The 24441-nt window shown below is 40.9% G+C and overlaps 1 protein-coding gene across 1 annotated transcript; it reads left to right on the forward strand.

The window, feature by feature from the left end:
* The first annotated feature begins 2 nt into the window (after positions 1-2).
* On the forward strand, positions 3-23678 carry LOC145441476 (uncharacterized). The gene is made up of 8 exons (XM_080319351.1): positions 3-95; positions 152-272; positions 3268-3345; positions 8862-8927; positions 10287-10331; positions 10888-10995; positions 19515-19646; positions 23186-23678. The coding sequence occupies exons 1-8, from the start codon at positions 3-5 to the stop codon at positions 23305-23307; spliced, it is 765 nt and encodes a 254-aa protein (XP_080175477.1). The 3' UTR covers positions 23308-23678.
* Positions 23679-24441: the final 763 nt, after the last annotated feature.

Here is a 24441-nt window from a genome sequence, read left to right on the forward strand (position 1 = left end):
TCATGCAGGCAATTTCCATCGTGTTCAACTCAGCATACGACATCGAAAATGAGTCGGATTGCGTATTTGACTCACTTACATTCCACGGATATAAAGTAGGGTACCGGTAATGTACTTCAAATATATTTCCAGTAATTCAAACGCATTTTAGCGTCACTGCGGTTATTCGCCACCCGCAACGTTTCAAACTAAAAACGATTCGTTGAATGTCTATTTCATCACCGATGGAAGTGATCAGGCAAGGGGCTTTTCATTTGCGTGGTATGCTGTAGGTAAGTTTGCATTTATTGAGCGATCCATCTCTTCACTATGGCAGAGCTGTCAAACATTCTGCCCACGGGCCGGGGCCGGCCCGCAAAGCAATGCTGAGTAAATGACAATCTGCTCGGATACGCAAATAATGTATTCTACAATGCAATCGTTCGAGCTAATCCGAGATAGGTAGCTGCTTCCTATATCATCATGAGAGGAACTTATACTTTACCCTGAGCTAATGTACGGTGACTTGAAACCAGAGGTGGTCACTGACGAAGTACTTCTAGTCTTTATAAATACGGGCCTGCCCTGTATTAGGAGTGGTTGCGATAATGTAAAATTTTCTGAAAGGTGGCACTGGGGTAATTAAAGGTATACTGTAGAATCATAGCTCTATAGCAAGGGTTCATAAAAATTTTATGATCGCGACCCCAAGGTTTGAACATGTTTCGCGACCGCACTTCCCAAATTGTCGCGCTGATCCCTAAAGAAATAATCAGACCCTTCACCCAAACCTACTAAAGGTGTATGTGTGAACTTTGAAGCAATTATGCAGTCGTCTAACGCCGTCTTTAAACTAAGAGACTCAATCAAGACTATAACAGCATATATATGTATTTTCAATTGATTTCTTTATATATCTAATCCAAGTTTAGTATAGCCTACTGCTACGAGAAATATTGCGCCACACGAATTAGAGATAACGATTTATAGTTATTCAGCCGCGCCGAGCGTGTGTGTAGGCCTACTTGGGATGGTGTGAACATGAGGTTCAAGTTCGCGTTCTGTGTGTAAACCTTGGAAATTTAGAGGTTCACGTTCACAAACGAACCTCATTAGGTTCTGCACTGTGAACCTTTTTCATATATTACAATTTTCACTTAATCATAACATCCTTGGTTAATATTTATTGCATTTCAACTGCGGGCCACTCTATGCATGGCGCTGGCAGCATAAAAATCAACACTACACAAGCATGCACCTTAGCAATTTCAATAATTTGACCTGTTTCGGTACAAAAGTTTGCTCAAAATATCCAGCTTTCTGTTTGTGAATATTTAGTGACTCTTTGCTGCGAGCTTGACCCGCAATCTCAAAACTTCAAGAGCGAAATACACTACATGTAGGTCGGCGAATGATGCTTTTTCAACCAATCAATGAAATTGATATCGTTGTCTAACATAAAAAATCTAGCAACATACGGGGTCGATCTCGATTTCATATGTCTATTGTATCATACAAACCAAATCTGTACGATTGGGGTGTTGGCTACTGCTGTATAAATTGCTAATGGGGTAAAACCAGTTTTACACTCTGCTCAACATCAACGTAGCAACACTCAGACGCCGAATATATTGCCCGGTCTGGTATCGAGCGTTAAGGCGTTAGGTTATATTCCCTTGGAAGTCCTCGTCGAAATTGTTGGCAAAGCGACGGAAGACATTGATTTCATTGGATTATTATATCATATGATTGCCCCATCTGGCGACGTTTAAAAAGTCACGATGTAGCCTACTTCAGCATTGTGGTATTATGTAGCCCGAGTCGTCGCTAGTTAGCGTGTACATAAATATATATCACTTCACTAAAATGTTCGGTTAGAATTAGGAATATGACGTCACGTGACGTCATGAGATTCACGTTCGCGTTCACACAGAGCCTTTTAAAATGGTTCACGTTCACGCGAACCTGAATCTCTCAGAGGTTCACACCATCCCTAGCTGTGTAAGTACGTATAATACTGTTAGCCCTAGCGGTCACTTTCATTTTTCCGTTTAATTGGCAATCTTGTAGTAGTGATAGACTAGGTATGTAATGTTCATCTCCGCGACCCTAGTTTGGGACCCCTTGCTCTATTTTAAAGGTATCATTTGTATCACATGATGCTGTCGAATCTTTATGCTGTTGCAAATATCTATGTCCTGCAATAGATGTAGCATCACAAAAGCCTGCTCTCTGCACCATGCGCATATGTCAGTTTCACGGTTTTGATGGTCCATGATAGCATATTTATGACTGATTTCCAGAACTGCTTGCTTCCTTGAGTAGTTTTGAAAATGTGACTTCTACTTTCGGTGGTTTTGGGTCGCTTCCAAAAGCACTACTTTTACTCCTACTCCAGTACAATTCTGAGCCGCCCCTTCTACATGAGTAGCCTTCTTGACTACTTCGGCCACGTCTGTCTAAAACTCATGTCTTTTCCGTGCGATAAATTTCAATGTTGCCCGTCAGTCGCGACGCATCTCAATTCCATGATGCAGATAACTGGACAGTGCACAATATTGATGAAATTATCACTATAGGTAAGAGGGGTTTGAAGGATTCATCCCCATTGATTGATAGCCCTATGAGGGCCAAGACCACCGGTTTCTGGGGTTGAATGTGAATATATGAACCGGTTGAATATGATTCATGATAGTAGAGTTGAGTTCTCAAAAACGTGGATTAACCGACCGCGCCAACTCGAATGATTTTCTTCTTTACGACAATATCCACAGAAGAAACGTGTTGGAGTATGACCAAGCCCCTTGTCGATATATCTTATTTATTGACGTATTCATGGTGTTTGTCGACTACTATGGTCGTTTACACCAGGCCGATATTATTCATTATTTTCCGTAACCGCCGACTTATAGCACGGCCCACCTCTTGGCTTTTTGTAAGACACCGTTTACGCGGATGAGGTGGCGAGGATATATCTTATTCATTTCCCTCTACTACCTGACGTACTACGCAACCAATCAATGTTTCTGACGCGTGTACGTTATTATCAAATCAATGTTTCAGATATATTAGTTCCATGTCGTCAATGACTACGTATTCAAATAACAACATTGAATTGTGACTTGGTATATCCTAATTTTATATAGTGCGGTCCGCCAATGGATTCAAATGTCGAATGCGGCCCGCGAGCTAAAACGTTCGCCCACCCCTGGGCTACGCTATCGTCATTAATCTCCGAAAAGAGACGTTGGCGAAAATGTTGCGAAATAAGAATCACTGTTTTTTTAGATGATTCGTACCAGCACAATGACACTTATACCAATCGGACTAGATGGTTTAATTCAGGCAACACGATCGACGACGAAGGTAACATGCTTCATCTCTGACTATAAACGAAACTGGTGCATTCTAGCGATTAAGCCTACCATCGCGTTGGGTACCGATAAAGCAGTCGCCACTTCTGGTGTGATATTAGACCTTCACAACTATTCCAGTAAGTGTAAATGCGCCGACTGCACGGATCCTTATGTTTATATCCCAAAGCCATCGATTTCTCGTCGCGCTGCTGACCGAATATATCGACGGTATCCAATATTTTCCATTAATACGGGGGTCACTATGTTCCGTGTACAAGATGATGTGTTACGCCATCGTGTACGAAATGTTCAAACCGCACAGATGTCCTAAACGCAGGTCCATTTAGTTTCGATTCTCAACTAATTGTTTCGGACTATGTGTCGCAGAGTTGGATCAATTGTAATTTGTAATTGAGCTTAATGTAATTATTCCATTTTTTCATGTAATTGTAATTGCAGCATTTCTATTTTGTGTGATTGTAATATAATTTGATAAAAATTTTGCTCAATTACAATTTCAATTACATTGTCATGGAAACCTGACAATCCCAACTTAAAATGATCAATTAATCAATCAATCATCTATTCATCACACCAGTGAAAGTCCGGTACGGGCCAGGATGCTGACGGGGGCCTTAATGCCTTACACAGTCGCCACCTGTAATAATTAGCCTTTACATCGGTGTTCTATGCGTGCTGCGTTGTAACTTAATAGTTCAGTCATGCTTAACTGTTTCCCATACTTCAGTAGCAACAGAAACTTTAATGAATTACAATATAGGCTAAATCGGTGATTCTCAAACTTGGGGCGTACCCCCTTGGGCGGCGTGAAAGCATCTGAAGCGGGTTGCGAAGCTCCAGTGAACTGAAATTTTTCCGCGCTTGGCGCGATTCACTTCCATTTCATAGCTATTGCTCTGTGTATAGTCCAAATTTCGTATTAGAGAATTCTCTCGTCAACAGTCATAAACCTTCCATACCATCAAACTATATGTAAGGATTGCTAACATTCTGGTTTCATTGTGTGATATGACGATAAGGGGGGCACGAGATATTTCACTGTCATAAAGAAGGGCGTTAGAGAACCAGTGGGCTAAACTAAATCTTAGTATTTCAAATATGGATTAACAGCAAATACAATTTTCCGAAACCTGTGCTGAACCATTTCCTACACCACGTTCCTATTTTTTCTTTTTAAATCTCTGACCAGTACCGAGGCTTGATGCAACAATTGCAAAAAGAAATTTAAGTTTCCAATCAAGGCTTCATCAAACTCGATCACGCATTTGTAGAAATGTTATCCCAATTTTGCATTCAATATTGGCTAAATTTACTGGGGCCAGAACCTTTTCGCACCCTAATGTTCATCAAATGCAGTCTAACAGTTTCCGAGCAAGTGAGAATGTAAATGCGAACCATAAGGGTGTATTTTGTAGTTATCAGGAGATTCTTTCCTTTGCATTTACTTTAATTGTACGCACCTTATCGGTATCATTCTTATCGATGACGCCTTACCAATTACATTTAATTATCCTCACTCAGCGCTGAGTAGCCTAATCGTTTGATTACATTTCATTAACTGTCCTGTAGCCTATTCGCTGTTAGTCGCTCAAACTTTTGGTTGTTAACAGTCATTTGAAGCATTTTCCTGTGCTTGTAGTTTTCAGTACTCATGATTAGGAATAGTTTGAATACGTTGGAGTTTTTTTTTAATTAAAGGGTAATCTACGTATCATGAATGAAACATGAATAGCTTGAGATCGTTGCTAATTACGTCGCTACGTTTATCATAGAACACCTCTTTACCGAAACAATTACATGTTTATCAGTAATTTTAATTGTAAATATAATTGTAATTGTTACATGTTTAACAGTAATTGTAATTGTAATTTGATATTTTTAGCATTGAGTAATTGTAATTGTAATGTAATTGTAACAGGCAAGGAAGTATTTGTAATAGTAATTGTAATTGAACTGAAATATAGTAATCGATCCAACTCTGATGTGTCGTGGCGTGTTCAAATCTGGAAAAGCGGCGCATTTTTCAATTTCTTCGCTGCCACGAGCCTCTAACTCCTGCCGGCAGACTTTTATGATCAATACCTCCTTGCGCATCAAAATGACATTGGTAATTAGTAGCAGAGGTGATCACTGATCAGTTACGAAGTGTTTCCGTTCTTTCAGATTAATCAAAAGGTTATGTATTAACTGCATCTGCTTCTACGTGAAACATTTTTATATTCAAATCTGCTTATCTTTTTAAATTCGGATCTTAAAAGCAGAAAGTACTTTTAACATGAGTTTGGACCAATTTATTAAGGCTGTCGTTATTGGGGATGATGTGAACGTGAGTTTCACGTTCGCGTTCTGTGTGTGAAACTCGGAAATTTAGAGGTTCACGTTCACAAACGAGCCTTGGTGGGTTCTGCACCGTGAACCTTTTTCATATATTACAATTTTCACGTCATTATATCATCTTTGGTTGAAATTTATTGCACTTCAACTGCGGACCACTCTATGCATGGCGCTGGCAGCATAAAAAATCAACACTAAACGAGCGTGCACCTTGACAATATCAAAAATTTTACCTGCTTTGTTACAAAAGTTTGCTCGAAATATCCTGCTTTCTGTCCGTGAATATGTAGTGACTCTCTGCTATGAGCTTCACTCGAAATCGCACAACATCGAGAACGAAATACGCTACATGTAGGTAGTCAGTGAATGATGCTTATTCAACCAATCAATGAAGTTGATATCGTTGTCTGATGTAAAAAATCTATGAAGCATACGGGATCCATCTGAAATTCATATGTTTATTGTATCATAAAAACCAAATCCATTTATCGGGATGTTGGCTACTGCTGTATAATTTGCTAATGGGGTAAAATCCCTTTTACTCTCTGCTCAACATCAACGTAGCAAACCGCAGACGCCGAATACATTGTCCGATTTGGCCTAGACCGTTAAGGCCTAAGCTTATATTCCCTTGCAAGTCCACATTTGATACATTTGGCGACTTTTAAAAATTCAGTATGCACTGCAGCATTGTGTCATTATGTGGCCCCAGTCGTCGATAGGTGTCGTGTACATTAATATGTATCAAATCATTGAAATGTACGGTTAGAATTAGCAATATGAAGTCACGTCACTTTCGCGTTCACACAGAACCTTTCAAAAAGGTTCGCGTTCACACGAACCTGAACCTATCAGAGGTTCACACCGTCCCTAGTCGTTATTATAAATACCACGTGAAGCAGACACTGCATCGCAGTATTTAAATATAGTCAATATATATTTGAAGATTGCACCTATTTGTAGTGTCATTATTTGCATTGCGTTCGCAAGGAAGATGCCTATTGCGAATTCGAACGCTGTCACCTCTGCTGAAAGCATGCTACCCGTCGTCCGAATTTGAAACAGTTTACTTGAGTATACTTACCAGACCTTTCATTTCCTCCTTCTACGTGGTGCAGTTTTACGTGCCTAAGTAATCGCAACTTCTACTTCTACTTCAGGGCGTTACTTGTAGGCTACTTCCATTGGTGTAGAAAAGCTGACTATAGCGCTACCACCACTGGTTAAAAATTTCTTCGTCATCCTTTTCGGATGATTCAGTTTGTTGTATTGACTCATACCTTCATAATAGGTCATAAAATTAATTTTGTTTTGTTCGACGTACATGTTGCCGAATGTAAAAAGTAGGTGCAGCATTATCCCACTTGTTTTCCGAAATAAAGTTTTACGTGTAGGCCTATATTAGGGTTGTCTGGCGTATAATTTCCAGGGTAGAAAACATGATCAGCTAGTTTGCGGATAACAGAAAGCAAAATTATATAATCCAATACAGATACGGTTGAGCGTAGGGATGATGTGAACGTGAGGATCACGTTCGCGTTCTGCGCGTGAACCTCGGAAATGTAGAAGTTCACGTTCACAAACGGACCTTGGTAAGCTGGCCTCGGCATAAAAAGCCAACACTAAACGAGCATGCACCTTGACAATCTCAAAAATGTTACCTGCTTTGTTTCGAAAGTTTGCTCGAAATATTCAGCTTTCCGGTTGTGAATATTTGGTGACTCTCTGCTGTGAGCTTGGACCGGAATAATCAACATCAAGAGCGAAATACGCTACAGCAAATGAGGCTTATTCAACCAATCAATGAAATTGATATCTTTGTCTGATGTAAATAAATGTAGCAAGCGTACTGAGTCCATCTGGATTTCATATGTCTATTGTATCATAAAAACCAAATCCGTACGATCAGGCTACTGCTGTGTAACTTGTTAATGGGGTAAACCCGTCTGCACTCTGTTCAATATCAACGTAGCAACACTCAGACCCCGCATATATTGTCCGGTCTGGTCTAGCCCGTTAAGGCGTAAGCTTATATTCCCTTGCAAGTCCTCGTCGAAATTGTGGGCAAAGCGACGGAAAATATTGATTTATCGGATTATTATATCATTTGATTGCTCCGGTTGACACATTTGGCGATATTTAAAAAGTCAGTATGTACTTCAGCATTGTGGCATTATGTGGCCCGAGTCGTCGCTAGGTATTGTGTACATTATTATATATCACTTCACTGAAATGTCGGGGTGGAATTAGGAATATGACGTCACGAGGTTCACGTTTGCGTTTACACAGAACCTTTCAAAAAGGTTCGCATTCACATGAACCTGCACCTTTCAGAGGTTCGCACCATCCCTAGACTAGAGCCCACTGCAAAGATGAGATCAAGTTGTGTGTGCGTGTGTGTGTGTGTACAATGTACATGTAGGCTACGTACATTGATCTCGAACCCGAACGTTTGAAGTTGTACCCCATAACCCAGATTGCATGTTTATGTGATGTTGTTGATGTGTAATCTGACTCTGGTAGGTTTCGTTGCATATCATCTGCGTATAGTAGGACTATATCTTCCGACCGACCTGACTCATTCACGTATATTACTTCGACGTAACTCGCGACAGCCTGTCCTGTAGAAACAGTGACCACAACACGACGATGTTTGTTGTAACTGTTCCAACGAAATGTAGTCTATATTGAACCAGATGTGAAATAGATTCTCTAGCAATTATATATATAAATATGAGTTTGATGACATAAATTCAATGCGATAGAGGGTATAACGGCGGGGCGGTTGTTATCAATATTTTCGTGCGCAGTATGGGCCTACGAAGTCTTATCGGTTGTTTTATGGGAACGTGTTATATTCTGTGGATAATGCGTGGCGATTTGTCTATACGTTTACTGGATTACGATATGGCAAAATGAATATATATTGAGGTATATACCCCATGGTTGTAATGATAGCCTGGTTTGAGCTCGACAAATAGTGCGATTTTTACGTCGCGCTGACTGGTCATCAAGCACTATATATTTACGCCGGAAATACTCCCAAAATCAAACAGAAAACTGGCCCTAAGTTCGTGAACTGCGCTTCCCTCTTTAATATAGTTCCGTTAACATCGAGTAACGCACTGTGCAAATTTCTGAAAAAGGTTAAGAATCACTGCTTTTTCATAGACCGTTCATACAGTGAATCATCTGGCTATCATACTTTGGAACTCGAAACCACAGATTACGGTCCTGGTAAGTTGTTTTATCTTTACGCTGAAGTTGTTCCAGTGCTCCGAGAGTAGAGTCCATGTTTTAGTATCACGTGTACCCATAGTCTACATACCTATTTCAGCATCGAAATGATTACGGGACATTGCATTTGCCATTACCCAGTACACATGAGCTTTGACGTCAGCGTATAACAATCATTACGGTTGCATTTAGAAAAAAATTCAAACATGTTTTAAACAGTGCCTTTGTTTAAAACATGTTTTCATTGTGTTATTTAGCAATGCCGTCACGAATTTTCAATTCATTTTTATATGGCCCCTTAAGAATTGCAATTGAAAATACATGGTCAATATAGCTTCTTTGGTGAAAAAGGCTTCCGACCCGTCTTAAACTGACCAAAACTATTTTGACCAGGACTACTTCCACATGCAGCATCAGCAATCATCACCATCAGAATACCCATTCGGTTCCAATGATATATAAATATATGCTTTAGCTATTGAACCGACGGCGACAGCGATTCCAACGCTTCCAACCATTGTATATCGTATACGTCGACTACATTTACTTCTTGGCTTGGTTGTGGTGCAAACGACCAGCGCCGTGATTTTATTATTGAATCATAACATCTAGGACAAGACGTCAGCAGGCTCATGCTACATTTTTTTCCGAAAATATTTACACAGTTATGGCATAATTATTAATACAGTTCTGTAAATAAAATTGGTTTGAAACACCTTTTAAAACTGGTTTTAAACCAGTGGTTCCCAACCTGCGGGGCGCGCCCCCCCCTTGGGGGGGGGGGCGTGAAAGCTCAGAAGGGGGGCCCGAATTGCGCTTCGCGCAATTTACCTGCAATTCACGCGTGTTTCTCTCTCTATATATATACACCGAATTTCATATTTTTTAATTCTCTCATCAACAGTTATAACCTTCTATGCCATCAAAAAATCTGTTGGAGTTGGTAGCATCCAGGTTGGATTTTGTGATATGACGATAAGGGGCGCGCGAAACTTTTCACTATCATAAAGGGGGGCGTGTCTAAAAAAAGGTTGGGAACCACTGTTTTAAGCAAAGTGTTTTAAAGCAATTCTTGTTTTAGATGCAACCCTGATTACAGCTTCATAAACCGACCAGCTTCATAAACCGATGTTACGAACCCCGGAGCTGTAGCCTACTTTGTAGGAAAGGCAGAATGTTGATAGGGATCAAGTCCGTTGGCACCAGAATCATGCGCCGACGGCAATAATACTATAATTGTTGAAAATGCAACAATGAGCCGCTTATCCCCTCTTATCGATCTGCAGCGCCACGGCCGTAATTTGATATCAAAAGTCACAGTAGATTATAAATGGGGTAACCTATCGCATGTTTGGCTAGGACGAACTCAACAAGGGTGGACAGAAGTTACAGCATCAGGAGAAAGTAAGATGTTTTGAATTCTATGTTCAAGTTCAAATGCCGATTTTATGAACTCCTGACCTGTAATATCTTGGTTTGAAGACATGACTCAACCCGAGTTATCGAATTCATTTTATATCCAGAATTTCATAGCACCAGCAGTACACCCCTAAACGGCTTTTGACAAAACTAAACTAATGCGCACGTTAATAAATCGTCTGGTAGTTACACAACGTGATACCAGAAACGTATATTACCCACGGAACATAGAGAAAACCTGGGAACAATTCTTTTACTACCCAAAATACCATGATATCGTCTATATCTCGGATCGAAAATTATTCATCGCTTATAACTATATCCAATATACGTGTGATTGAGACTATTGCAAAGTTCACAGAAACCTGTGAAGAGTAAAAATTACTTCGCTATAACATATATATGTAATTGTTTAATGTATATATATAGATATATATATTCCTACGACAAATCCCCGGGATATCCACGGGATGGCGATATATGGAACAAGCCAAGTGAATCGTATCTCATCAAATTCTATCCATATTCTTTGAATGAGCAGGTCCTAGTTTCGAGGAATCTTTGTCCGACTGTCTGCGTGTCCTCAGTCACGAATATTGCTACGACGATTTTCTGTGTGTGTACCGATCAGCGCATGGAGAGCGGAAAGGTAACCTTGGTTTAAAATAGATTAGATATATACTTCTAATCGACTTGAGTGTTGTGGCAATTCATGACGGTATTGCCGACTCACAACATACTAAGAGAGTTTAATAAATATACATCATCCTCTAAAATATAATTATATTTGAAACAAGTATTGCCAAGAAATGCACAAAACCAAAGGTATATATCAGGAGTTCTCAAAGTATGGCTCGCTATCCAAAGATGGAGTAGTAGTATCGATCGGTCTGGGTGTACGTGGGGTTCTTATGGGTGCGGCGGTGAGGTGCCGCGAAACCCAGGGTGATGATGGCACCCTTTTAGACCCCCCATGGGTGTGGTGATGAGGTGCCATGTATTCTTATGGTGGTATGATGGTACCCTTCCAGATATAGGGATTGCTCACACGGTACTTCGAAAACTCGTGTTGACATGTCGTACTTTCTGGTGCGTATAATCTCGAAATGTGACTGGGTGAAAGTTGGTAGTCATGTTTGTCAATCCTATTTCAATTCACACTATGTCAAAGTCAAAATATGTTAGGGGTACTATATTTCTGTGACCCAAATTCAAGGCACTTTATAGCGCCCACTAGTGGATTTCGAAATGAGTTATGACCACATTGTCTGTTAATATGACGTCATACTGGCAAAGCTATGCTTATAGACCTGAAATGGTCACGATCCGGTTCAAGAGTATGTGGCTGTGTGCTGTGTGAACGGGAGCGAATCCACCTTTTTTTCAGCCCCTTCCCACCCAAATGAACAATGATTTTGGACCCATCATAGGGTATTCGACGCAACTTCTGGGGGGCTTGCTATGTGCATCTGGCCGATAATATTTTTGAATAAATTATTACTATAATATTGTTTCTTCCCAATATTACTGCAGTTTGATCCTCTCTCTCTCACGCCCACATGATCAGAGTTAGAGTTAGCGGTTGAGCCGATGAAGGATGATGACTTCGAAAATACAGGGAGCGTAATTGTGCATCGTTAAGTCATGTTCATGTCACACCGAAAAGATTGTTCTCAGCCTTATTCCTGTGCGCACCACGTAGCTTTATAAACACCCCACGTCCAGTGGTTTCCAATCTTTTATGGTCACGACCTCATCTTTCATTTGAAATTGTGCCATGACCCAGATCACAATTTGACGAGCGGATTACTGAAAGAAATCAGCACCTTTGCCCGGACGTACTCACTACCAGGACCATAACTGCCGCACCCCAATTAGGGGGGGGGGCGATCTCGAAGGGGGCCCAAAATTATTTCATGAATTTGCTTAAATTATGGAGTATTTTTTGAAAATTTATGCAACTTTTTCAAATAAATTTTTGCGCTTCGCGCGATATCAAGCTGCCAAATAAATATCTTGATTATTGGCTCCTCTTCCTCTAAGAAAAAATCCCAAAGATTTATAGAAATGAGCATATCGTCGTTGGCCATTACAGCGCCACGACGCATCAAGACATATAAAGTTGTAAGCCATGTAACATGCGACTCCAGGAAGTGTGCCAGAACGATCGGCAGCGAGGAAACCTTGACCGAAAAAGACTACCCTAATGCTGACCGAAAACCTCGTTATATATACAAAATACATGTAGGCCTAATTGTCCATAGGCACCTACATGGCCGGCGCCGAATGATCCTGTCTTGGCAATCTGAACCTCCCAAGACAAATACCATACCACACGGAAAGATTATATGCTACTGAAGAAATGCCAATTTGAAATCGTGTGATCTTTTAGTTTAGTACGTTTGAGTGATTCTATATATTTTTTGATATTGCAGACAGGTCACGAAATAACATCATGTAACAAAGTCATCACAACGGGTCCGCCCGCCCGAAGATGTTTAATTATTATTTACGGGCCCTACAGTTTCCAAAATACCTCACTCAGCTCTATCGGTAAATCTGATTACGTGAGCAGAAAGGTCAAAAAAGTCATAGCACCATTTTTATGCAATTCCAGATCCTATTGACCGATTTTATCGTGAATCCTCGAAAATTTTCGTGCTCGGCGCTGGCTCACTAAACAGTATAACTATAATTCCGTGAATAAATCGAACAACGTGATGGGCGCGGTTTATCACCCTATACGGGAGCCCAAGACTTAAGTTTTTGGAGGGGCCGACGAAGTGCTGTTTCGTTCCTGCCAACGGTTATACACCCGAAAATGTTTAATATTGAGGGGTCCTACCTTTTCAAACACAACTCACTCAGCCCTAGCGGTAAATCAGATTACGTGAGCAGAGAAAGGATAAAAATTGATAGCAATATATATACAATTCCCGATCATATTGACTGATTCAATATTGAATTATAGAAATTTCCGGCTTTACGCGCGTATAGGCGAAAACGGCTGTCTTACCCTATGTGGGGCCCAAGACCTACGCTTGGGGGGGGGGGGGGTGACGAAGTGCCGTTATGGTCCTGCTCACTACTCACCGGTTATTTTGGAAGCTAATTACGCTCAACATCTTCGCGAACCCCAGAATAAAGGCAAACGACCCTCACGTTTGGAATCACTACCTTTGAATAAAGCATCTAGGGCTAGGCTATAATTGCAATGACAATTAGGCTTATTTCAGTTAATGAATGTTATTTTTATTTTTATTTTATTGCAGTTTTTGCGAGGGTGGTAGTCTTCATAAAAAATAATATATAATATTAATAATAATAAATGTGATAGTATATCGCGCGCAGCATGAAGAAAAATATCCTGTAACATAAATATCCTCAAAAATAATGTTATTATGTTGATTTATGAAAAAAATCCGTGCATACGTCAAAGCCTTCAAAATTCCGGACATTTGGGCATATTTTAGGAATTCCTCCCGGACGCTAGTTCAAACAGTGAAATTCCGGACATGTCCGGGAAATTCCAGATGTATGGCAACCCTAAAACATGTCATTGTGGATTATCTCAATTTACCTATAGTAGGCTACATCTCGCGAATGGATTCCGACGCCTGAATTTTTTGGTGATGATAGAGTTGGCAATTGATAAGATGTGTGTATTCATAGGCGCCGTGTTCCGGAGTGGCGGGGTGGCGCAGCCACCCCATCAAACATTTATGGGGTGGCGGTCACCCCATACGATACGAATAAACGCCCGCCGTCTGCGATTTCAAATCATCAGCGCTGTCAATTGGTCCGTGATAGCGCGTAATTGCCAACTATTCACCGTTAACCGATACGCGCGTGAATAATTGAATACGCACATTAACGCAGCTTCGTCGGCGACGACGATCTCGTGCTTAAAACGCCCCAATAAATTGTAAACCGTGATTAGAAATCAGACAATCGAAGCAACCTCGCTTACGACCTCGATTTCGACACACTTGTGCTGAGAAACACCATCTTCTCTCTCGACCAGACGAGCGAATTCACGTTCTCCTTCTCTTAATTATATTGTATTTGCGCCCATAATCGTTTGCAAAATAATTCTTGGGTTAGTTCCGTAATAGTCTTTTTAATTGGAGGCTTCGAGCGCGAAATAGGACAGTGTGTTTGTGTATGCCTGCGAATTGAAAGTCATTCCTGCGCAAAGTGCGCATATTCATTACTCTGACAAGGCTTTGCCAACTTTTATTGGGAAATGCAACAACGCAGCTCAAACGTCGTTATAATGAGCAAACAATTGTCGCAATGTCAGACTCGGGAGTCGGGACCCCATTGTGCTGTACGCAATTTGAGAAATTACTGATTAGATGCGCGCTTTCTTGTTTGCTATCATCTGTAGGCTACTAATCTTGTCTGCTTTATAAACTCCTGTTCCCTCGATGTCGCTGGCTAGTATTTGATCTGTTATTAATACTGCGCATTCTGCAGTGCACGTCGTTGAATTACCAGCGCGTTGTCGGTATTAAAACCATAGGTGCGTAGCCAGGGAGTTTCTCATTTAAAACCAGAAATCCCTTCTTTTTGAAATACCAATTCACTAATTCCTATTATCGATGCTGCGTAGGCTACTGCAAGTTAGCGAGAATCGTTTGTATGCGAAATGGGTCATCGATATCTCATGTGTAGTGCACTCTCGTCGGTGGTTTGATTTAGCGCGTCCGCATGCAGGCCTGTTACCGTTCGCAGAAACACTTCCGCCAAACAGTAACAATCTCTGAGTGTAATATTGTTTGTGTTTATGTATCTTTTTGATTAAAACTTATGCCCGCGTCTAAACAAATTGTGCTCGTTGCCATTGTCGAATTTGGGCATTTAGGTATGACTATAGCGCAAGCTCACCCTGTAATTGTTATTATTGCGGGTTTGCGGCATGTCTGCAATTTCGTTATCAGCGCAACCTTGCCGGCCGATTGTACAGTCCGATAAAATTGATCACTACTATGTATTTCGCACAGCGCACTGATGCTGATTTCAGCAAACTGACGATCCTTAGTACAAATTCGACCTCATCGTTAGAAACGTAGATTTCATCGCGCGCTCTGAGAAACACCCTTTCCTATCGCGATTTGACGACCAAACATACGTTCACCTTCTACAAATTAAAGTGCATTATTTGCATCGACAAGCCGCAAGCAGCGTTTAAAACATTTTGTAAAACATTTTTGTCATAAATCTCGGAGCGCAAAGTTGAACGGTGTTTTATTGTGTGTTCCTGCTAGTTGGAATTTATTCCAGTGCCCATAACATTACTCAAATTATGCTTTGCGAGCGTAAATCGAGAAATGCAGTAATGCAGTCAAAATCCATGTTTTAATCATAGCCAACAGACGCGATGTGAGCTACTCACTACTAAGTAAAAACCCATTGTCTTGGCGGTCAGCGATTATTTTAATTACTGATTGACCTCGTGCGTTTCTAATCATCATTCTTGACTGTCTTTCGTATGATAATGCGACTTGTTGAATTGCAACTGTATATTAGCATCAGAATGGTCATTTCAAAAGGACGAGGTTTTGCGATTCAAAAGGAGGGAGTTTCGACACCTCCTGGCCACGCACCTGCCCCCACCCCATGCAAAAATAAAAGTCGGCGCCTATGTGTGCATTTGTTAAGACTTTGATTTTAAGTTGACAAATTAACAAAATGATTGAATATTTTCGGGATAGAGATAGTTGGTATTGATTCTATAAGTGTGACAACAGCGGCGTGGAATGTGTGAATAATCCAAAAACGTAGTTGAAAGTCAGTAATATTCAGGTTACAAGGCGACAGATCGTTCGCGCACAAAATGTTTAGACTCACAAAAGGATTAGAGCGGTGATTCTCAACCGCAGCCCCCAGATAGCGTTCTTGCGGCCCCAAAAATATATTAGGAAATCGATTTATGACAAAAACAAAATTTATATTTTTAAAATACTCTTGCTTGGCTTGGCCTCTGTAGTTATTAATTTTAGAATTGCAAGAAAGTTGTGAGTAGACTGCTAACGTTACGTCACTGCTGTTTCAATGCAACGTGCCCTAACTTTCCAGTTGAACGAGCAGTAGCTATAGATATTTTGATAACTTTCAAAACTGGAGGAAAATCTTGAAAAATGGTAAATTTTTCCCACCTAGTGATCGCTTAAGTAAAAAAGAAAAAGAGGCTCAACTCCCGGAAAATACAGTTTTTCTTTCTCGTTAACAGGGGGTTGACTGATAAAAGGGTCAACTTTCCGGCCCAGCTCCTGAAATAGCCGCCGTAGCGTTCCTACAGGGCTGACTTAATGTATATCAGTAGAATTTGGCCCTATATACAAACAAAATTCTGAAAAAAAGACAAAATTTCAAACAAAAGAGGGCGTCCTCCGAGGGCACTTTCAAAAAAATTAAAAAAGAGGACAAATGCTCTTAAAAGGGGAGGTGTGGTAACCCTGTGATAACTCGATGTGCAACACGTGACTCACGGTTGAATACGCCGAGATGCGTACTGCTTAGCCGGCAAGAAGCAGCGTAATTGGTAGTCCTATAGCCAGGTCCGTAACTGCCGCACCCCAAACCCCCCAATTGAGGCGGGCCGAGCTCGAAGGGGGCCCAAAATTACTTCGTGAATTAGCATAAATTATAGAGTAATTTTTGAAAATTTATGCAAACTTTTTCAAAAATTTTCGCACGTTGCGCGATTTCAATTCGCCACACATCTTCCCTCCCCAAAGAAACACACAAGATTAATAGAAATAGGCATGTCGGCGTTGGCCATTACCGCACCACAACGCACCAATACATATAAAGTTTTAGGCCATGTAACATGCGACTCCAAAAAGTGTGCCAGAACGATCGGCAGCGATATAACCTTGACCGTAAAGGACAGCTTTTATGCTGACCAAAAACTTCGTTATATATACAAAATACATATAGGTTTAATTGTCCATATAGGTGCCTAAATGACTGGCGCCAAATGTTCATGTCTTAGCAATCTGAACCTCACAAGACATCCCGCAGGAAAAAAATTATATGTCAGTGAAGAAATACCAATCTGAAATCGTGTGATCTTTCAGTTTAGTAGGTTTGGGTAATTCTACATCTTTTGATATATCAGACAGGAGGTCACGAAATAACATCATGTAAAGAAGTCATACCAAGAGGTCCTTCCGCCCGAAGATATTAAATTTTACGCGGTCTACAGTTTCAAAGACATCTCTCACTCAGCTCTACCGGTAAATCTGATTACGTGAGCAGAGAGAACAACCATGCATTTCCCGATCTTATTCACCGATTTTATCATAAATCATCGAAATATTCGCGCTGGCTCACTAAATAGTACAGCTTTAATTTCGTGGCAAAAGCGAACAACGTGATGCGGGGTCAGTTTATCACCCTATGGGAGCCCGGGGCGCAGACTAAGTGCTGTTACGTTCCTGCCAACGGGTATACCCCCGGAGATGTTTAATTATCATTGAGGGGGCCTATACCTTTTCAAACACACCTCACACACCTCTACCGGTAAATCAGATTACGTGAACGGAGACAGGATGAAAATTGATTGCAATATATGCAATTCCCGATCATATTGACCGATTCAGTCATGAAGTAAAGAAATTTCTCGCGTCTCGCGCGTTTAGGCGAGAAAAGCTGTTTCACTCAACGGACATCGAATGCAGCAGATAAGTAGCGGAAAACAGTCTACAGTTTTGAAATCTCGCCAGGGCAATAAAACTACTCCGAAATAGCCATCAAAGGTCGATTGTTCTGAACAATTGGAGCGTGGCAACACGATGACCATAACAATCGCTAATGGCGTCGAGCGATTGATCTGAACAATGCCAATTTTTATATTTTGATGGCTATTTGGGTCCGTTTCATTGCCCTGGTATTCGTGCGGCGCCGACCGTACTCTGAAATTCTAAATTTGACCCTCATACCGGAAAAGGTTGGGAACCACTGGAATAAAGTAAGAACACGTAACACTTCGATCATTTGTCACCTCGAAAACCGATTCTCCGATGTCGTCGTTACTCACTGTTATGACCAATCGCAGGTTCCGCGAGTTTGATCGAGAAAAGGATTAGGGTTAAAACAGAAAATCTATGACAATTTGTCGGTATTCAAGTCACCGCCGGTGGCGGTTCTGCTATTCGTTAGTTAATATATTTATGATTCTTATCAAATCTTACCAGTGAAATCAAGTTCTGTGACAACTAATTACCAAAATATTACCTTGTGAGCCATCGGTATGCCTGTAACTCCAAGTCACGAGCGATGGCTATGTCTGAGGTGTCATCTTGTCAGCGATCACGGGTTTGTAACTTATTTCACACACGATAGAACTGCTGCAAGCTAAATATATCACACTAGTCAGGAAAGCTATCGGCTGACATTTTAGTAATAAGCCAGCACACGAAGTCAAGGGTTGAGCCAGGTGCTGGATTAGGCCATGTCATTGCATAGTTGCAAGGACATTAAAACTAAGTCACTCCACCGCATGCAGAGACTTGATGTTTATCGGGATATGGGACTTTTCTAAGAAATGCAGAGATTTGATGATTGACCCATCTGTACGGAATCACCTTCTTTATTGGTACACGGATGTCCACGTTTATTCGCTATAATCCTTGTAAAAAGCGAATAAACCAAAGAGGAGGCCCCTTCGACCAGGGGGCCCTTGGCGACCGCCCACCTCGACCACACCAAAAGCCACCACTGGCAATGGGCACATACAGGAACGGACGAAAGTCCATAATTTTTCGCTCTAGTACTATTACATAATAAATGTTTAATGTTTGCCAATGGCGCACTTCATGGTCGTTACCTGTTCTGATTCAAGTTTCATATGGGATGAATAAGAACGACCATTCACCACGTCGTGATGCGTGTGTTGTAATAAATGTTTGCAGAACCGTATTATACTTTTTAAAGTTGAACACGATGCATACTGTAGCAGCGGCCGGCTAAAGTGCTCATTCTTGCCTCCCAACTATGCATTTCAATTTTATAAATGTTGTAAAACTTTTTAAATCTATCAAGCTATTGTGCACAACACACTAGTGTCGGGATGATATGTTGCTATATATTCAGCGTACTACAAATTATTATAATACGGTTGATATATTATAATTTGAACCTCATTCTTTTCACATTTAGTTTATGGTATTGGTCGGAAAGATTTAGCTGAATGCATGTGTCGCAATCTGACTGACCTCCGACTCGAGACTGCTCGATGCATCAATCTCACAATGGTGAATGTCAACGATAATAAAATATTAACAATTCCAGGTAACATTTCTTCAATACAAGTGTAAAAGCAATTGTGTCTTTATTACAGGTCTTTGAAAATTCTTCGTCGTGTCCTCTAGTTCACCGAAATATGACAATTATACTTTTTTTATGTTGTGGTTCGGCCGTTCGGGTATTCATGGTGTTACGACTACATTGGTCATTTTACTTCATTTCATTCATCACTATTATTACCGATCTTACGACTTGTAGCACGACCCACTTTTGTTCTTGCTTTAGTAAGATTCCATTTACGCGGATCAGATGGCGAGGATGTGATTTTATTCTGTATGTGGCATAAAACAATGACAAATTAGAACATATTGTAAACAGGGCACTTGTTTTGGATATATGCGTTCTCTAGTATGTCAATTTAAAAACAACCCTATACGCTAAACAGACACAGAGAGGGTGATATCGGCGAAATCAAGTTGGGCGCTGCGGTACTAAGTTTGATTACGTGATTGTTAGGGCAAGTTTTTGTAGCACTAAAATCTAGGGATGGTGTGAACCTCTGAAAGGTTCAGATTCATGTGAGCGCGAACCTTATTGAAAGGTTCGGTGTGAACGCGAACGTGAACCTCATGACGTCACGTGACGTCATATTGCTAATTTCAACCCTACATTTCAGGGAAGTGATAGCCTATATTAATGTACACCAGCATACGATAGCTATAGCGTCGGGCCAAATAATGTAGGGTTACCATACGTCCTATGTTAAGAGGATTTGCCCTCTTTTTTGGGTTTTTTGAAACTGTCCTCGTAGGATGCCCTTCTGTCGTCTTATTAGAGAATTTTGGTCATATTCGACTAAGATGCCGTAAATCAACACCGAAGTGACGCTCCGGCGACTATTTCGGGAGCTGAGTGGAAAGTTGACATTTTTTTATAATCAGCCACCTGACAATGTGAAGGAAAAAACTGTATTTTGGGCACCGAGCGGGAAAGTTGACCTTTTTTTAAGTCAACCGACCACAAAGTGGGAGCAATTTACCTTTTTTTTTGAGAAATACATATTCACGTTTTAAACGTCACCAAATGTATCAACTGGTGCAATCAAATGATCTGATAATCCCATGAAATCAATATCTTCCGTCGCTTTGCCAACAATTTTGACGTGGACTTGAAAGGCAATATAAGCTTACGCCATAACGGTCTATAGGCCAGGCCGGATAATGTGTTTGGCGTTCAAGTATTGCGACGGTGATATTGAGCAAAGTGTAAAACGGGTTTCTATACTTGCTACCAATAATACTCCATTAACAAGTTATACAGCAGTAGCCAACACCCCAATCGCACGGATTTTGTTTTGTATGATACAATAAACATATGACGTCAAGATTGACACCGTACATTGCTAGATTTTTTACATCAGACCAAGTTATCAATTCCATTGATTGGTTGAATAAGCATCATTCGCTGACTACATGTAGCGTATTTCGCTCTTGATGATGTGTCATTGCGAGTCAAGCTCACAGCAGAGAGTCACTGAATATTCACAAATGGAAAGCTGGATATTTGGAGCAAATTTTTGTAACAAAACCAAGTAAAATTGCTGAGATTGTCAAGGTGCATGCTCGTTTAGTGTTGATTTTTTTTGCTGCCAGTGCCACGCATAGAGTGGCCCGAAATTGAAATGGAATAACTGTCAACCAAAGATGCTATGATGAAGTAAAAATAGTAATATATGAGGAAGGTTCACAGTGCAGAACCTACCAAGGTTCGTTTGTGAACGTGAACCTCTAAATTTCTGAGGTTCACACGCAGAACGCGAACGTGAACCTCACGTTCACACCATCCCTACTAAAATCGTGAGAGAGTTTGATTTAATTGTTACAAAATTGCTGTAAAGTTGCATTTATGAACTATTTTTTTAATTATTAAGGTATGAGACAATCGAAAAGTTCCGTTGTATAATCTAACAGTCCCCATGCCATACCATTACTGCGCCCCTAAAATCTGACTGGAAAATTTTGATTAGGCAAAGATTCAGAGACCAAAATACTACGTGGTGTGAAAATGACTAGCGGGCCGAAAATAATTCCAGGCGGATTGTATCCTTGCCTGAGATCAGTGGCTCGTTACATGGGCGATATCACCCCTAGTGGGTGATTTTGAGAAACAGAGCGGGGGGCGAAATACCAAAGGGGATGACCGGGGGGCCATGGAGGGCGAAAATGTACGTCCAGAGAGATATGTTCAATTAACACGGTCACAAAATGCACGTGAGATGGCTTGTTCTGCATATGACCAGGACTTTGAAGCAGTCGTAAATTTTAAACTGCTTTAGCTCCCGCTCCGGAGCTCTATTCGATCATAAATTAGCTCCGGCCCCAACGCTCGTTCATACCACTGCTCAGGTTCCAGCTCCGGCAACTATAGTTCAGTGGTAGCCGTCGCAAGGAACCGTCATTTTGCAGGGTATGCAAAGTCCTGTGACTTTATGTCGTCTGTTGACTACGTCATATGCGCACGAGAACGTACTTTACTCCATACCATTGTATATACACAATGTAGAGCGATGAAACAGTGACGTGACATTACAGAGTAAGCGCGGTAAATCCAGCCTACCCAGGTTTGGCACGTACGGATGAACATGGTTACTGGAAAGGAAAGGACATAATTTTTTGACCTTGATGTTTTTTTCGGCATATACTCCGACTCATGATAAACATACACACGATCTGCGCATATGCATACCATGAGTGTATGATGAGCATATGCCGCTGGACAAGGAAGTGCAGTTATAGCCTTTACGGCTTTCTAAGTCATGCACCACCCCTCCATGCTATCCCAGTAATGCATGAGCGCCAAGCCCGGAAGCCATGGTTACCAGTGTTACTAATCAGGTCTTTGGTCTGACCCGGCCGGGAATCGAACCCACGAAGCCGGACGCTTAACCATTACGCTATTACTGGTTAGTTGGAAAATGTGGTGCCAACGAAGCAATATTTATTCTTTTGAACGACTATCTTAAAAATATGTGAATTCAGCCATTAGTAAACTCATAACACCTTATGAAATACAGTGAACCGAAACTACTGTTCAAACTACTGTTCGGGTCCTTACTGCTGCTCTAAAGCCCTGCATATGAGACGAAAAAAGATCAACTCAACGGAAAGTAGACCTGGAAACCACATCCTGAGTATTTAGGAAGTTGCCGGAGACTGTGAAAAAAAAGTTGCAAAACTTTGTCCTTTAATGACTACTGTCAACTTTGTGGCCTATGCAGCTCACACTCAAACTATGTTGCGACTATATTACAAAACAAGTGAGGAATTCCTGCTTCGTTGCAAGCAGAATTAAGATTCTAAGTCAAGAGGTGGGCCACAGAACACATTTAAATCGGTAAATTGGACATGGCCAACAAAAAAGTGGAAACCCCTGTTTTAGCAGCATAGATCTACTCACTTTTTAGAATCGGCAACTAGAACTAAAACTGCAACTACTCACGAAACAGTAGTTATAGTTGAATGTCAACCAACTATATTGGTAGTTTGTACAAGTCCGTAGCTAACACTCAAATTATGTGGTTACAGAGCACTGGTTAGTGGAGCTGAAAAAGTCTGCTGACGACCAACCAGCCGGCACATCAATTAAGAAGAGCATCGTGTCTTATATGCTGATGTTGTATGTGGTCGCAGTTTTGTTTTGCCCATAAATAACCACACCTGAATCTGAAATGCCGTAACTTCACCGGAAAAGCGTATAATCGCGAAAGATGTATTCCTTGCATGGCTACAAATTAGGCTATACTGAATAAATACTACTCAGTCTGCAAGATTAACGGACTTACATCAACCTCGCCGATCGACACATGCGTCAGTCGTTTTCATCACTTGTCGTTTAATGTTATCTCTTGTTTCCTTCCATTCAGTGTACAGAACATGTCCCTTCTTTATATCGCCTAGGCCCAGATGGGTGTCTGATTTCAAAGACTACTCCAAGTAGTTCGACGCCGTCCTGTATTTTCATTATATCGCAGTGTTGTGGTGTATTAAAATGATTAAAATAATAGTAGACTGATGCTGATCATTGACTCACTGTTGCACATATATAAGCTACATATCCAGTACGCAGGTGCAGGGGCAGCGGCGTAGCAGCCACATTGGCGGTTATGGCTCTGCAGCAGGCGGTAAAATGAAGCTGCACAGTGCGCACAGCACGGAGACATGGATGGCTATAATCACGAGCTAATTTGTTACGTTCTAGACTGGAATTGGTGGTGTTTTCGACAATACTTTTCGACTGAAAGCGTTTGATGTTTAACTCGATCTCAATCACACCTACTTGATTCAACAACATAGTTATGCGTGTGTCGGAAATTTTATCTTACCGTTGATGTCACAAAGCGTGATCTTATTTACTTCATTATTGGGAGAAGAAAAAGAGTGGCACCTATCACCCGCAGGTCTTGTGCGCCACGACATTACTCAATTTTAATTTTTTAGCGCAACAATTCAAATAAATCTATCACAATCAGCACATATTCTACCAGGTATTTCAAAACAAAGCACGATCTGATAAAGCCGTATTTTCGTTCTACCACGAATAGTTATCTTCTACCATCTCCGCCGATTCTTTCTACAGAAAGATGCTACGTTAAAAGACTTTATTTTGAAGGTATTATGGCTAATCTTGCTTCGACGAAAACTCGAAAAGTTCAATTTTGAGCCGACTATTGATTTTTTATTGGCCTAATATATTTGTTCTCCATTTTTTGTCTTTTATTTTGGGCCTGAACGCTGAGACAGTCAGTCTTCTTTCTCAAGCAATATAGAACTTCTGAAAAGCG

The sequence above is a fragment of the Botryllus schlosseri genome, chromosome 1 (genome assembly GCF_051294905.1).
Source record: "Botryllus schlosseri isolate E-star chromosome 1, Bs_hap1, whole genome shotgun sequence".
NCBI lineage: Eukaryota > Metazoa > Chordata > Ascidiacea > Stolidobranchia > Styelidae > Botryllus > Botryllus schlosseri.

Coding starts and splice junctions, on each gene's coding strand:
- LOC145441476 (XM_080319351.1), top strand. CDS start 3: ATGCAGGCAATTTCCATCGTGTTCAACTCAGCATACGACATCGAAAAT. Junction 3,346..8,861: donor CAACACGATCGACGACGAAG/GTAACATGCTTC, acceptor GCTTTTTCATAG/ACCGTTCATACAGTGAATCA. Junction 10,332..10,887: donor AGTTACAGCATCAGGAGAAA/GTAAGATGTTTT, acceptor TTGAATGAGCAG/GTCCTAGTTTCGAGGAATCT.